This window comes from Solanum dulcamara, chromosome 12, assembly GCF_947179165.1.
Source record: "Solanum dulcamara chromosome 12, daSolDulc1.2, whole genome shotgun sequence".
NCBI lineage: Eukaryota > Viridiplantae > Streptophyta > Magnoliopsida > Solanales > Solanaceae > Solanum > Solanum dulcamara.
The window spans coordinates 65,442,423-65,459,188 of NC_077248.1; the positions used below are offsets into that span (position 1 = coordinate 65,442,423).

The 16,766-nt window shown below is 32.0% G+C and overlaps 1 protein-coding gene across 1 annotated transcript; it reads left to right on the forward strand.

Moving 5' to 3' along the window:
* Positions 1 to 5,753: 5,753 nt before the first annotated feature.
* LOC129875880 (protein MEI2-like 2) lies at positions 5,754 to 16,662 on the forward strand. Its single transcript, XM_055951105.1, has 13 exons — positions 5,754 to 6,059; positions 9,252 to 9,316; positions 9,421 to 9,549; positions 9,634 to 10,097; positions 11,086 to 11,244; positions 11,322 to 11,438; positions 11,555 to 11,706; positions 13,406 to 13,497; positions 13,943 to 14,873; positions 14,959 to 15,043; positions 15,174 to 15,242; positions 15,699 to 15,878; positions 16,034 to 16,662. Exons 2-13 carry the CDS (start codon positions 9,274 to 9,276, stop codon positions 16,160 to 16,162), a joined length of 2,550 nt encoding a protein of 849 aa, XP_055807080.1. The 5' UTR covers positions 5,754 to 6,059; positions 9,252 to 9,273; the 3' UTR covers positions 16,163 to 16,662.
* The last annotated feature ends 104 nt before the right edge of the window (positions 16,663 to 16,766 follow it).

Sequence of the window (16,766 nt, forward strand, 5' to 3'; positions counted from 1 at the left end):
TAAATCACCATTTTTTGTTAAGAATCGTTTTATTAAATTTAATCAAACGTCAATATAAATATTAAACACCAAATAAAAAATTAAAAAAAGAAACATTCTTAACGAAAATTGACACTGTACTTGAGGTCGATGAAAATATCAATCTCCTAAAAAGTTCTTTATGTTAAGGTCACATGATGTTAAAAGCTTCCTTTTTTTTTGTTTCCTAATAAGATTTCTAAATTTAGACAAATTAGCATATTTTTTTCCTTAAATTCAAAAACAATTTATTTTATTTTATTTTTTATTCGATGCTCGAAATTTGTTTTGGAGCTTAATTAATTTGAATTCATATCGTGAACTGGAAAGTCTCATTTGTAGGGATAGATAATCTCTATCCGAAATAATTTCATACTCAAAACTCAAATTCTTAATTTTTTTAATTTAAAATTAAATAGTACTTATCACTCCGTCACAATTTTGACGGTGATGCAAACAACTTATAACTATATCTTGGACAGGAAATTTCCAAATAATCAAAATATTATAAGGTAGTTGCCAAGTCTTATGGGATGTGTGTAATTAAGTCAAAGATAATTATGGGGTTGCTTTCATCCTAAAGTTTGACAAGGATATTATACATTTTACATTATACAACTCATATAAGCTATAATTTTGTCTTTTTTTTAATATATAATACGAAAAAGTGGCCCATCCACATTTTTATGACTTAATTTAGTTATAAAAATAAATACATAATTATTGTGATTGTGATAGTAATGATTAAACTAGATAAAATTTATCAAAATATGTAATATTAGAATATGTGTGTGGATAATCTTATAAATTCTTATTTTATTTTTTTAGTAGCTACAATGGTCGGGCCCTTCCCTAGACCCTGCGCATAGCGAGAGCTTAAGTGCACCGGGCTGCCCTTTTACAATTAGACAATAACTTCAAAATCCAAATAGACTTGTTTAATAAAATGAATTCATGACTATTTTAAAATAATTTAGTCAAAAAATCAGTGTAGTTCATTAGTTGTTGAGTTTATATTTATTCTATCTATAATAATCAAGTAGAAATGTCTTTTTTCTTAATCAATAACATGAACTCACAATAATTCTTTATTACATTCATAATAATACTCTCCTTGCCTAAATAAGCAAAAAAAATAATCTATATGGTTCAAAAGGGAAGAACTTAAAAAAATGAAAAAATAAACAAATAGAAAGCTATCGTACTATATTGCATTTAAGTGATTAACACTTTTAATGACTATAATTGACATGACTCTATATTTAGTATTTTTATTTTGACTATACATTATTAATTTAGTTATTAATTCTCTATTTGTAGTTTTATTATTCATATGATGAGAAGTTACGTCTCATTCATACGAAGAGAAAGTTAAAGAATAAAATTTAACAAATTTCACGAGTCCTCCTTAAGCTATAAACATTCTCAATAACAGTTCGGATTGAATTGATATTGATATATTAATTCTATACAAGTTCTTAAAATTGAAATAAATTTGATTGATTCCTTATAAATATGAATTGGCGCATGAAACTATCTTACATAAATAACATCAAATTAGTGAATACATGAGATGTCGTTTTCGTATTTATTTTTTCTCAATATTTTCATATGTTTGAAGCAACTCAATCATTATTAATTAATAGTATATATTTTTAGTTTAAGTTATTGCTTGATATATTAATTGTGAAAGATTTTTTCACGACGTGTCATTAAAAGTCAACTAATGATTACTGTAAGCATTAATTAAGAGTATATAAGTAAGAAAAACATGAAAAATCAATTACGTGTATAAGACCCTTACATTATTTGTGTATACAAAAGTAAGTCTTAATTATTACACCACAATCTAATTTTATATGATAAAAGAGGATTGTATTGAGGAAGTTAACTAATTTTTATATATTAATTTTCTAAAATATTTTTTTATATATTCCGCTAACTGTAAAAATTATATTTTGCAATGTTTTTTATAATTTTTTAAATAGTTGGTATTTAAAGCTCATAGTTCGATTAATCTAAATTTGAGTACATAAGGGTCATTAAAGGAAGAAACACTATCCATTAAGACTTTCTCCATCTGCAGGACATGAATTCGATACCTTCATAAGGAGTTTATCTTTTCTGTTAATTTTTATGGATTGAATACAAAATATATTTTATAAAATTAGAATTGAAAAGAAATTTTTTATTGATTCTATTCCTTATTTCTTACAAAGAGGATGAATCCTTTTCTTGAAGGATTAGAAAAAAATGGTATGAATCTCCTATGAAAATAATTTGAAAGATTCAAAATTAAAAAATATATATATTTGTTACGATAATATGTGTGTACAAATCAAATTTCATTCGTATTACATCATAATCTAATTTTGTATATATCTTAGACTCTATTCTCTTTCGATTCTATTTTGTGCGACTACACGATTTATATTATTATAATATAATTAACATTTTTTTCACACCTCTAACTATACAAATATATATATATATATATATATATATATATATATATATATATATATATATATATATATTTTGCAATCACTTGCACAATTTTTTTATAAGTTAGTTGAGAGAAAAGAAAAAATTATTGATCACTATATCCTAAAATCCATATTTAATGAGCAATATTTATCACGTGGGTGAAAAAATCAAACCTTCTCATCCACTATTTTTGACTGCTGAGATGAGTAAATGTGTATCATTCCTATCCTAAAATTACAATGGATTCAATCTCATCCACCAAATCTTACACCTAGTTAAAATCATGGAAAATCATTTTTTTTTATATATATATATACACTTTCTACGTTTTAATTTGTTCGTCATATAATTTTTTAGTCTATTTTAAAAATAATATTTTTTTTATTTCTACAATTTTCTAATTTTGATTTTTCATATGGCATATTTAAGATCACAAATTTAAAAGATATTTTATGATATTTAATATATTTTTAATCTAAGATTATGGGATTCAAAAATTATTTTTAAAATTTTTGTGTCAAATTAAAATATGATAAATAAATTAATTGGCATCCGGACCCTCTAGTTCAACTATTCATATGTGTTGGGTAAGTGTCATTGAAAGAGGACTCACTGTTGTCGAATGAGCTGTGGTCAAATGGTTGAAGTTACTCAAGCCCTAATAAGAGATTTTGACTTTGAGTTTTAAATATAATTTTTTTTTGGTTGAGAACACAAAATTAAATTAAACCTTGCAATATGCGATTCAAATATAATTAAATTTCAATAAAATACAAAAAAAAAAGGAAGGACTCAATATTTGTTAGGAATATCTTCATTTAAGGACATCAATACGAAATCTCTGGTTAAAATAGAATGGTCACATTGCATAAATAGTTAGACAAACTTTTTGAAGGTGTGAAGAATTCACACGAAATATGCTTCAATTATTATTGGATTTTTTTTTTGTCATGATTCGTTTTAGAGAAAAGAATTTGAAATTGTTTATTGAAAATATTGCATTTTTTATTTATAGTGGAGTTGTACTTTTTGAAATTTTGTGTGTTCTGATGGTTGTTTTTTAGAGTTATGTTTGGTTTTAGTAATGCAGAAATTACTAATAAAGAGTTTAGTTCATTGATATATTGATTACTTTATTTTCATTATGTGTGAAACAATATATATATATTTATTTATTTCTTCGTGTATTAATTATGTTAGTGAAGTTGTAAATTGATAGCCGAACACTATATTTAGTATACTGAATTTTTTATATAGCAACTAAAATACTATTAAATATGATATTAATTATGCTTATTTAAATATATAAATAATTTACTTCTTAATCAGCAACCAAACTACCCTCTTATTTTCAGTTTAAGTTCAAAAGTACCACAGGAGGGTGGTTTTAATGGAAGAAAATCTATTAAGGTTCTTCTTTAAAAAAAAATTCAATATTTTAAAAAATTAATGACTTCTTAAATATGGTGGAACTTAAAAAATTTAAAAAGTATGATATAAAGAAACCATGAAAAATATTATTTTTTTAAGAAAAAAATATATTTAAGTTACATATGCTTATCATTCGTGGAGTTGCTCATTGTTTTAACACTTAGAATAAACTTTTACTATAATTATTAACAAAGTAGGGTACTAACACATATATGATTTATATATCATCATTAATAAAAAAAGAAAACTCTTTATTTAAAGTTTATGATAAGATAATGTATAATAAATTTTCGTAATCTAACAGTTTTTTTAATTTCGTATATAGTAAAAATTAAGTATACCAGACTATTTTTCTTTTTCTATTTTTTTTAACTTTATATACTTTTAGTTTGTAATCATTAAGGATTATGATATCGAACTCAAAAGTATGTAAATAGAGTAAGTTTTTGTAGAAGGCATAATCAGAAATATTTGAGCCATGTGAATGAAGTTTTTGTTGATAAAGTATGTCCTAATCAGAGATCTCAAAATTAAATCTTGAATGAACTGTTTTTGATAGAGTACAATTTTTTCTCGAAATTTAAATTCTTATTTTAGCTTTATATACTTTTTAGTTAACAATCGACAAATATTATGATGTCAAACTCGAAATACGTAATTAAAATTATTTTTTACGGAAAATATTTTTAACAAGAAATTTTATATATGAATCGTGTGAATAAAGTTATTTTTGATACAGTATGTTTTTAATAGGAGATCTCAAATTTAAATCTTATGAATAACTTTTTTCGAAGTTCGATTTCATGATATGGATCTGAAATAATTGAGTCTAAAGATCATAAATTTAAAGATCTTAGTATTTATTTTTCTTTTCCTTCTGTGTTTTTGGTTTGTTATTTTATGATTATAGATACAAATACTTTTAGAGTTTTCTCTCTTTCTCTCTCACACACCATTTCTCTTCTCCTTTGGGCCAATAAAATTTAAACTTAATCTAAAGTTTATATATTTTATTTGATAATCAAATGTTGTTGAACTCGACCTATGTGAATAGAGTCGTTTTTAATTAAAAATATTCTTAATTAGAGAATTTATATTTAATATAATCCGAATAAATTTATTTCTAATAAATTATATACGTCATAAGAGATCCAAAGCTCAAATCTTAGAAATAAATCATTTTTGAGAAGTAATCATTTTTTCTCTTTAAATTAGATTTTATGATAAAAAAATTTAAACTCTTATCCTAAGCTTATATAATTTTTTAGTTAATAATCATCAAATATTATAATATGGAACTTGAGATTGGTGAATAAAGTCTTTTTCAAGATTTTGTAATTTAAATTGCGTGAAGAAAATGACTTTTAATAGAGTATGCCATAATGAAAGTTTTCGAGCTCAAATCTTACATATAAACTATATTTAATAAATAACAATTTTTTAAAAGAATCTAGAATTTAGACTCTTCCAAAAAAAAACTAGACTCTTATCTTAAATTTATATACCTTTTTAATTAATATTCATAAAAATTATACCCTCAAATTCAATATATTCTTAATCAGAAACTTTATATTTGAACGGTGTAAATAAAATTACTTTTCATAAAATAAGTATTTTATCAAAAATTTCGAAATCAAATCTTAAAATGAACTATGTTTGATGAAAGATCATTTTTTCAGAATTAGACTTTCCAACACAAATCTGAAATAATTCCAACCTAATAAAACCTTAAAATCTTAGCATTAATTGTTCTTTTCCTCTGTGTTTTTGGGTGTTATTATTGGAGTATTATTTTTGTTGCAATAATAGATACAGATTACAGAGATACTTTCTGAGTTCTCTCTCTTTCTCTAAGCTCCAATCATTCTCCTCTCTCTCTCTCTCTTCCCCTTTTGGGCCAATTTTGGTTTCCGGGTTTCTCTCTCTAGAAGTTCTTCACTGGTGTCCCGGCGGGAGAAAAGGAAGTGAAAGTGTAGAAGAAAACAATTTCTCTGGTTTTACGAAAACTGTTTCCTTCTTCTTTACTGCTACATCACCTCTTTGGGACTTCTCTTCTTTTTTTTTTCTATTGTTGGCAGTGTGCGATCATCCTAGTTTTTGTCCAATTGCAACCGCTCTATGAGGTAAAATCATAATTCCACCTTTTTTTTGGGATTTTGTTTTGGGTTTTTATGTCAGTAGAATATATTTATTTTGGGAAATTTTAAGTGGGTGTTTGAGTTCTTGGTTGAATTCATTGAATTTCATGTGTTTGGGTTGTCGATTTTGTTGTTCTTTTGGTTTTAGGTGTAAAAAGTTGTAATCTTTTTTGGGTTTTGGCTGATTTCTGTTTTCATGGGAGGTAATAATGGTGAAATCAATTGTCTGTTTAGAGGTTTTTTTTGTTGCTAGTTTTTTTTTTTTTTTTTTGATATGGGGTATGGTTGACCAGTAATTAAAGTGAATTCCAAGAACTTAATATCAGTAGAAAAAAAAATATTTTTGGAAATTTAAGTGGGTGTTCGGGTTCTTGCTTGAATTTGTTGAATTTCATGTGTTTTGTGTGGCGGATTATGTGATTCTTTGGTATTAGGTGTAGAAAATTGTGATCTTTTTGGGTTTTAGATAATTTTCAGTTTTTATGGGAGGTAAAAATGGTGAAATCAATTGTTTGTTTAGAGTTGCTTTGTTAGTTTCAGCTTTTTTGATATGGGTTATGGTTGACCAGCAATTAAAGTCAATTACAAGAACTTAACATGCTTATGGGGTTTGATTAAGTTTATTGGAAATTTAAGTGGGTGTTCGAGTTCTTGCTTGAATTCATTGAATTAAGTGTGTTTTGTATGGCAAATTGTGTTATTCTTTGGTTTTAGGTGTAAAAACTTGTGATCTTTCTTGAATTTTAGCTAATTTTCAGTTTTTATGGGAGGATAAAATGGTGAAATCAATTGCTTGTTTAGTGTTTCTTTGTTAGTTTCAGCTTTTTTGATATGGGGTATGGTTGACCAGCAATTAAAGTGACATCCATGAACTTAATAAAAGTAGAATATTTTATGTTTTGGAAATTTAAGTGGGTGTTTGGGTTCTTGTTTGAATTAGTTGAATTTCGTGTGTTTTGTGTGGCAGATTGTGTTATTCTTTGGTTTTAGTTGTGAAAAGTTGTGATCTTTTTTGGGTTTTAGCTAATTTCAGCTTTTATGGGAGGCAAAAATGGTGAAATCAATTGTTTGTTTAGAGTTTCTATGCTAGTTTCAGCTCTTTTGATATGGGGTATGGTTGACCAGCAATCAAAGTCAATTCCAAGAACTTAGCATGCTTATGGGGTTTTATTAAGTTTAGTAGAATATTTTATTTTTGAAAATTTAAGTGGGTGTTCGAGTTCTTGATTGAATTCATTGAATTTCGTGTGTTTTGTGTGGTAGATTGTATTATTCTTTGGTTTTAGTTGTAAAAAGTTGTGATCCTTTTTGGGTTTCGACTAATTTCAGTTTTCATGGGAGGTAGAGTTGGTGAAATCAATTGTTTGTTTAGTGTTTCTTTGTGAGTTTACTTACGTGGTTTGATTAGTTTCAGTATTTTTGATATGGGGTTAGGTTGACCAGCAAGTAAATTCCAAGAACTCAATGTGCTTATGGGGTTTGATCTTTTCCTTTTTTTTGGGGGGCTGAAATTGTTTCAGTTCTATTGTCGGTTTCCCAAAGCATTGAACTTTAAGTTAAAAATTAGTAGCTAAGCTTTATGTTAGTGTTGTCAATTATTTATATGGCTATGTTGAGACTTGAGAATGATATTGGTAATTAATGGTTCATTTGATTTCAGTTGACAACAATGGCAAGCATGTTTCTAGTGTTTCTTTCTTAGTACAGTAATGAGATTTGATAAATTTCAGTTTCGGTTTGGGTGGGTTTGACCAGTAGAGAATGTAAATTTCATGGGCTGATCTTTTCCTTTTTATCTGAACTTGTTCAGTTTTATTTCTGTTTACCAAAACATTGAACTTTTAGTAATACAGAAACTACTCAATCCCAACCTAGTTTGGTTCAACTTTATAAACTCCTCTATATTTGTCCCATTCTTTGAGCCAATTTCATTTTTGTACTCTAAACATTTTTTTAGAGAATTAGATGTTCTCCAAATTTAGAAGCCTAGATTATAATTAGTATTGCCATTTCTTATATGAATAGGCTGAGAAGTATGTCAAAAAGATGAATAGGTTGAGAATGACGTTGGTACTTCTTGTGGACTCTATTCCTTGTTACATGTTGATTTAATGTTAATCGGCATTATAATGTCCTCACAGTAAAAACGGGTGAAATAGAGATCTTAACTTTGTGATAATATATTGAATGGTTGCTCGTCTGGTGCTTAATTTTTGTTGAAACATCTGAGAGTAGATGTTTCGTTTGCTAAGTTATATATGTTCAAAGATCTTTAGGTTATAACTTGATGTGAATAGTTTCAAAAAAAAAAAAACTTGATGTGAATGGCTTACTTCCTGCTACAAAGATGAATATCTAGAGTTTTTTTGGGTTCTAAACGAATTTTTGTGCAAGACTTTTTTCAATATGTAACTGGTCAAAAAGACTCTTCTTAATATGTAGCACTTCTATATAAATTAGGCTTAATACATTGTTAGTCCCTTAAACTATTCAGATGTTCCATTTAGACACTCAAACTAAGCGTTGTTCCAATTGAACACCTCAGCTCCTAATTAAGTTTCGAATTAGACACGTTTCGTTTAATTTTTCAATTTTTTGTGTGTTCTCATTCGTATATTAGGTAATTAAGTTAACCACATAAAATATGTCATTGCCTTTAACTATACGCATTCACCTTAATAAGCCGTAAAACCCCAAACATTTTCTACTTGAGGTTGATGCTTATAATTAAAGAAGATGACATATTTTATGTGGTTAACTTAACTACCTAATAGACAAATGAAAACAAGCATAAAGTTTTTCTGAAATTTGTACCGAAAGTGTCTAATTGAAACGCTTTATTAGGAGTTGAGATGTTCAATTGGAACATGACTTAGTTGAAGTGTCTAAATGAAATATCTTGCCAAGTTTCAGGGGCTGACTATGTATTAAGCCTATAAATTAATACATATTTATTGAACAAGATTTGCTACTTCTGCTCCTTACCAACCATCTTAGTGCTCTCTGTATGTATTTTATTTGTTATGTCGCTTATTTGATCAAGTTACCTTTCCAAGCTTATTGAAAGAGTTTTATCTGATATTACTTGGCAAATCACAGTTTATAGCACTTCATATTTTAGTTCTAGGTACTTACCCTTTTCGAATCATGCTTTTCTCATGGCATTTTATTTCTTAGTCACATTTGCAGTAACTGAAAGATGGAGAAACCTTTAAAGAAACCTATGTCAGACGACTCTGAAGGTAAAACTATTCTTTTAGCCTATGAAAAGTATATGCCCGTTTTGGTACAGTTTTGTTATGCTCTCGATGAATTCATACGTTACATTCTTTTACAATCTGAATAGCTGCTACAACAAAGACTTCTTCCAAAGAGAAGAATGCTTGGGCCATTCCCCTTGGATCTGCCGCATATCATGCATCAACTGATACAAGCTTGTTCTCTAGCTCATTGCCTGTGCTAACACATGCGAAATGTGAGTATAATCTTTACTTTTCAATTGTCTTGGTGTCCTTCAATTTTTGAGCAAATCCTTTTAACTGTTTTTGCTGATGTGTAGTAAACTTCAATGAGTCCGAGCACTATGGTCAATCCATTGACGATAGCTCACCCAGCTTAAGCAAGCTTCAATTGGAAGATAAAATTAAAGATCCGTTAGAAGAGGTTGAGTCAAGTCCAGTTGGGTTCTTGCTTCCAGGGGATGAAGAAGAGCTACTAGCAGGCTTAATGGATGACTTTGATCTTAGTGGATTACCATCTCAGCTGGAGGACTTGGAAGATGATTTTTTTGGGAGTGGAGGACTAGAAATGGAACCTGAGGATCAAAATAATTTACTTAATGGTTTTGCAAACTTAAGCATATATGATGGTATTCCTGGAAGCAGTAGTGGACATTTTAGTGTTCCAAATGGTGCTGCAACTGTTGTGGGTGAACACCCATATGGAGAGCATCCATCAAGGACATTATTCGTTCGAAATATTAACAGCAATGTGGAGGACTCAGAGTTGAAATCTCTCTTTGAGGTAATGCTCAACTTACCATATTCTTTAAATTCGCCTCTACTGATTTGCTATCCCTTTTCCCGTGCTTCATTTATTGCAGTTGAAATGCTTGTTCATTCTGTTTGTGCTAGGAATATTTTCTTTTGGATGATTTCATATGCTTGAATGGTAAAGTTGTCGTTCGAGCGTGGAAGTAGCCACTAATGCTTGCATTAGGGTAGACTGTCTACATCACACCCCTCGGGGTGCGGCCCTTCCCTGGACCCCACTAACGTGGGATGCTTTGTGCACTGGACTTCCATCCTTCCTGATCTTGTTTCTCTGGTAGTCTGGTTTCTCTGATCACCTATTACTGAGCTCAGAGGTGTCATGTATTTTGCTTGTATGGAATTAAGACAGAATAAAAGCACGGGACAACTTTAAATATATACAATAAACTAATTAGCTTACAACAAATATAGCCATATTTTATTTACATAAAAAATAGCAAAATCATAGAAAATATACAGTGACTATACACTGACTATACAATATAGATTACTTATACATGAGCTATACACTGAATATACATTATGATTCACTCAAAAACTGAATATAACTTGACTATACATGAAATATACACTGACTATACATGCCTATACAGCGAATGACCATTTTTTTGGTAGTTACTTTGGCTGAATAGCCACTGGGTGTAATTTGCCCTAAAAACAGATGACTGGACTTTATTCTGGTTAGGCTGGGTGTTTATTTATTTAGTTTTTGTTCTTTTGGCTAACGAAAAGGAGTTGAAGGATTTGATCAGTGATCTGCTACTTTAGCCTCTGTATAATATCTAACCGATGCTTCTGTTTTTAGAGCCCCGTTTCCTGTCTCTTTTTCTGTGTCTCTGCTTGTGTTTGTTTATTAATTTTTAAAAGAGGGTTTTCACTTCATTCGTCACTGGAGTCCTTGATCTGTATTGATTTTGATGGGAGACTTCTAACCTTGTATTACTATACCTTTTCTGAAGCAATTTGGTGATATCAGAACCCTATATACTGCATGCAAGCATAGGGGCTTTGTGATGATATCTTACTATGACATCCGAGCTGCTCGAACTGCAATGCGTGCTCTACAAAATAAGCCCTTGAGACGAAGAAAGCTCGACATTCATTTTTCTATTCCTAAGGTTTGGATCCACATTATGTAGACATATGCTAACATGGAAAGACAATTCTAATTAATGTTCTTTATTGCTGCATCCAGGAAAATCCATCAGAGAAAGATATTAACCAAGGAACTCTTGTCGTGTTTAACTTGGATCCATCAGTATCCAATGAGGATCTTCGTCAAATCTTTGGAGCATATGGGGAAGTGAAGGAGGTATCAATTTTACTTGTTTGTGCACTGTTGATGCTGTATTATTTTGTTGTTCTTGTGCTTATGTGCAATTCTAAAACTTTTATGCTTTACTAAATCATGTTGTATGCAAAATGCAGATCAGGGAAACACCACATAAACGCCATCATAAGTTCATCGAATTCTATGATGTCAGAGCAGCTGATGCAGCTCTTAAAGCATTAAATCGTAGTGACATAGCTGGAAAGCGGATAAAGCTTGAACCCAGCCGCCCTGGTGGAGCCCGTCGAAAGTATGTTATGGTTCTTCTATGAAAAACTTGCCTTTGTTTTCACTTTCCGGTTTAATTTTGTGATGAAATGCTTCATCAAAAAATTTTGTGATGAAATTATAAGCTAGCATTTTGCCCCAATTTATAAGTGCTTATGGACAGACATGCATGAGAAAAAGGAAGGAAACTTAATGCAAAAAAAGGAAGAAAGTGAAAAACGAAAAATAATCGCTCTGGAAGTAAAAGAAGCATGATTACCCTTGTCGGTACTTAGCATGCTAGGATTTCTGGGATCTTTTTGCAGGTTGATTAGTGATGAAATTTCTTTCTATCCTGGCTCTGTTAGGCTATGTTGCTCGGACTCTTCAAAAATATCAACGGGTGCGTGTCGGATTCTCCAAATATAGTGTATTTTTGGAGAATCCAACACGGGTGCGGCATCGAAAGTGAAGAGTCCGCGCAACTTAGTTGTTAGGAGCCTACAACCTCATTACTCCGTTAATATGGATTTTGGGCTTAACTTATTGACTGTCAAATTGTATAACTGCAAGTTGACTGGTGATGGAAGTTACTTTTCTGTTTGGGTGTTATCTTCTGTTAGTAGCCTGCCACACCATTGCTCCGGTAATAAAAGAACACCACTGCTCCAGTAATATGGATTTTGGACTTATCTTACTGTCAAAGTATAGCTGCAAAACTTGGATTCTGCTGCAAATATGTTCGGCTTTGGTTATTCTTATGTTTCTGTTGCAAGTATTTCAGGGTTTTAACTGCCTCCTTCACAAATTCTTGTACCCTCAGTTTTAGCCCTAATAATTCTATGGATGAGTTATGACAGATTTCAATGCTGCAGCCACATATTTTGCTTTGTCCTATATATAGTACTATGGTGCTGTAATAATTTTTCTGTTTAGTAATATATCTGACGTTTGAAATGATAAAAAAAATATCTGATGTTTGAATTTCATTAGTGACTCACCAAGTTTAGTGCTTAAGGATGAATTTTATTTATTTTTAATTTTAGAATGTACTATTACCACTTGTTGTCTCTTATGCCTCTATTTTCTTACTACCCTGCTGTTATTACTGCTTATGTCTTCATAGATGTTGTGTTTTTGCTTTCCTTGAGCCGATGGGCTATCGGAAACCACCTCTCTACCTGCCAAGGTAGGGGTAAGTTCTGTGTACACTTTATCCTCCCCAAACTCCACTTGCTGGGCTATACTCTCCCCAGACTCCACTTTTGGGACAATACTGGGTATGTTGTTGTACTTGTAGAATCTACTATAGACTATTAGCCATGATGTTAGTCATTCTACGTTTTTGTTCGCATTGGTCAATGTAGGCAGGTCTCTGTTACTTGAATCATGCTTGCCTTTCTATGTGAGGGTATTTTTCAGTAGGCCTTGTTCTAGGGTGATATTTGGATTCTTCCAACACTCCCCCACCTCCTTTCCCTTTCAAAATTTGTTTTGAATGTTACAAACAGCTGATCGGTGTTGATCAAATGCATATAAAGACCATCTCAAAGATGCAATAGTGTATTCCCCATCCTTTCCCTTTTCCCAAGAAATCTGTTATGATCACTCTCCATCTGCAGTGGCTTATTATTAATTTGCTTGGATCGGGAAAAACACATGTTCTATCATTCAGATGGATGTGGTATATTATGAAAGTTGTTAACCAGTTAGCAAGAAAATTAATTTCTTTTCATGTCTAGTTTGATGCAGCAACTAAGTCAAGAATTGGAACACGATGAAATTCGATCATTAAGGCACTCAGTTGGATCACCGGTAGCAAGCTCTCCTCCAGGTATTTCCATTGTTGTAATTAGTCATTCTGCGGTTTTGTTCGCATTGGTCAATGTAGGCAGGTCTCTGTTACTTGAAAATCATGCTTGCCTTTCTCTGTGAGGGTATTTGGCGGTTGGCCTTGTTCTAGGGTGATATTTGGACTCTTCCTACACTCCCCCCACCTCCTTTCCCTTTCAAAATTTGCTTTGAATGTTACAAACAGCTGATAAGTGTTAATCAAATACATATAAAGACCATCTCAAAGCTGCATTAGTGTATTCTCCAGCCTTGTCCTTTTCCCAAGAAATCTGTTATGATCACCCCAAGACGGTTTAATTAAAAAAAATAATAGATGCTGTTTTTAATATTTTTTAATTTTTGATCAAGTAGCATAACTGCTGATGTTAACCTCGGAGAGTCTATAATCTGATAAGATGACGTGATAATGGTGTTATATCTAACAGGCAGCTGGTCAAACTTTGGCAGTCCAGTTGAACCCAACCCGTTGCGAGGTTATAGTCAATCACCTGGTCTGAGAAATCTCAGCCCTGTAAATGGTAATCTTATGCCAGGGCTGGCCTCTATTCTTCCTGGACACCTCTCAAGTCCGAAGATTGCACCCATTGGTAAAGATCCTGCAAGGATTGGCCACTTGAATCAGGTAACTTCTAGTCCAAAGTCGGTGCAAGGAGTGGGTTATCAGCATTCTTTTTCAGTCCCTGAGCAGAAACCAGCTTTAAGCACGGGATCTACGCCATTTAGTAACTCTAAGGCATCCGGTACTGGAACACTTTCTGGTCCACAGTTTCTTTGGGGTAGCCCCCCTATTCACTCAGAGCGTACTGACTCTCCTATCTGGCCAACTTCATCAATGGCACATCCATTTGCATCAAATGGACAAGGACAAGGCTATCTCCATTCACGTAGGCAAAACTCTTTCCTTGGATCACATCATGTGGGGTCTGCTCCATCTGGAAATCCTCTGGATAGGCATTTTGGTTTTTTCCCGGAATCTCCTCAAACATCATATATAAACCCTCATGCATTTGGTTGTGGAGGTTCTAGTCATAACAGTGGAAGTAAGGTGATGAATATAGGTACCCTTGGAGCAATGAATATGGGTGGTGCTCTTTCTGGGAACTTTACTGAAAGTGGTTCTCCTAGTTCTAGAATGATGCCATTGACAAGAAATGGACCTATATTTTTTGGAAATGGCTCTTACGGAGGAGCAGGAACAGTTAGTGGTGAAGGACTAATTGAACGTGGTCGAAGTCGAAAAATTGAGAGTGGTGGTAATCAGATTGACAACAAGAAACAGTATCAGCTTGATTTGGAGAAGATCATAAGTGGAGGAGATACTAGGACCACCTTGATGATTAAGAACATCCCAAACAAGTAAGAACTATCGAAATTGTAAATGATGTGTGTTTTGGTAAGATTTTTAACACTTAATAGTTTGTGTTTTTCTTCGTCATTTAAGGTACACTTCAAAGATGCTACTTGCAGCAATTGATGAGACTCATAAGAGTACATACGATTTCCTCTATTTGCCAATTGATTTCAAGGTAGTGTATTTCTTTCATTTGTTGACAGTTTTCGATAAGTTTACACAGAAATCTCCGCTAACCTCTAAACTTTGAGTGACTTCGATATACTGAAGGTAGAACTAATTATTTCACTGTTTTGCTCCTTCAGAATAAATGTAATGTTGGTTATGCCTTCATCAACATGGTGTCTCCTGCACATATCGTCTCCTTTTATGAGGTTGAGTTCTTTCCCAATTCCTGTTGGTGGTTGTTTTTTGGTGTGTAGCAAGCATAAACTCTAATAACCACATAGTCCCTCCGTCCCAGTTTATGTGGCAGTGTTTTGACTAGACACGGAGTTTAAGAAAGAAAGGAAGACTTTTGAAACTTGTGAGCTAAAATAGGCCATAGACATTTCTGAGGCTATAAATCATCTAAGAGTAAAATGAGAAGTTTAAGTTAAATTGTTTTTAAATTAGGAAGTATTGACATTCTTTTTGGGACATGCTAAAAAGGAAAATATGACACATAAACTGGGACATAGGGAGTATTTATTTGGTGAAGGTTTTGCAGTCATTGAATGTGGTATATTTCTCTTTCAGGAAAATTTTGCATGTTTATATTTTTGTCTCCATAACTAATCTGGATGTTCTATATATTTTAGAATGGCTTGTAACCTTAGAAACTTGTGTAGGCATTCAGTGGAAAGAAGTGGGAAAAGTTTAACAGTGAAAAAGTTGCATCGTTGGCTTACGCACGGATCCAAGGAAAGGTAGCTCTGGTTACTCACTTCCAGAACTCAAGCTTGATGAATGAAGACAAAAGGTGCCGACCAATTCTTTTCCAGTCAGAGGGCCAAGAGGCAGCTGATGAGGTACAATTAGTCATAGAATATAGTTGTATCGTTTATAACTGAATAACTCCCTTCCTTGAGGTGAATAACCTTGTTGGGCTACAAAAACATCTAGATTGTCTGAAAAACAAGTTTATCATATGCTTATTAACTGATTGCTTTTTTGGTTCGTCCAGGAAACGTTGCCATCCAGCAATCTGAATATTTGTATCCGTCGGCCTGATGGGTCATATTCAGGAGATTCTCTTGATAGCCCAACAGGTGATCTAGATGGGAGACCAGAGCTATTCACCGGAAGCAGCTGACCCTCAACCGTGGCAATGAGTGTTCTAACTGTGAATAGAAAATCGAGTACATAATTTATCAATGAAACCAGGGAACTGCATATAGTTACTTATGTGTGCTAGTAGTGTCTGCTTTTTGGATGAAAGACACTCTAGAGCATGTACGACGCATTGTTACCGTGGCAGAGAGCATTTTGTTTATATGTAGAATGATGACAATTGTTGATCCTTTTAACAAAGGGGGGAAGTAAAATAAGGTTTAAGCATTCAGCCAACAAGTGAAGTCTTTCTCTACTGATATGCTTTGCCAATTGAAGCAGTGCAGGATCTCTCTCCTTCCTACTTTGGCTGTTATGCTTCTTGTTGTGGTGGGATTCTCTTAACTAATGCATATACTGTTGTTATACTTGTGGGGCTGTTTCATAAGTGTATAGGATGGAGATCAACAGACCCTGCATTCTTTCTTGAATCTTGTAATGACTGGCTACTGTTGTATTTATCACATTTGTGGTTAAACTGGAGCTTCCGTTGTCTCTGGAAATCAGTGTTATTGTGGTTGATGGTCATCGTTATGATAGTTAATTATGATGAATCCTCTTAGTAATGAATGATGGAGTGGGATATA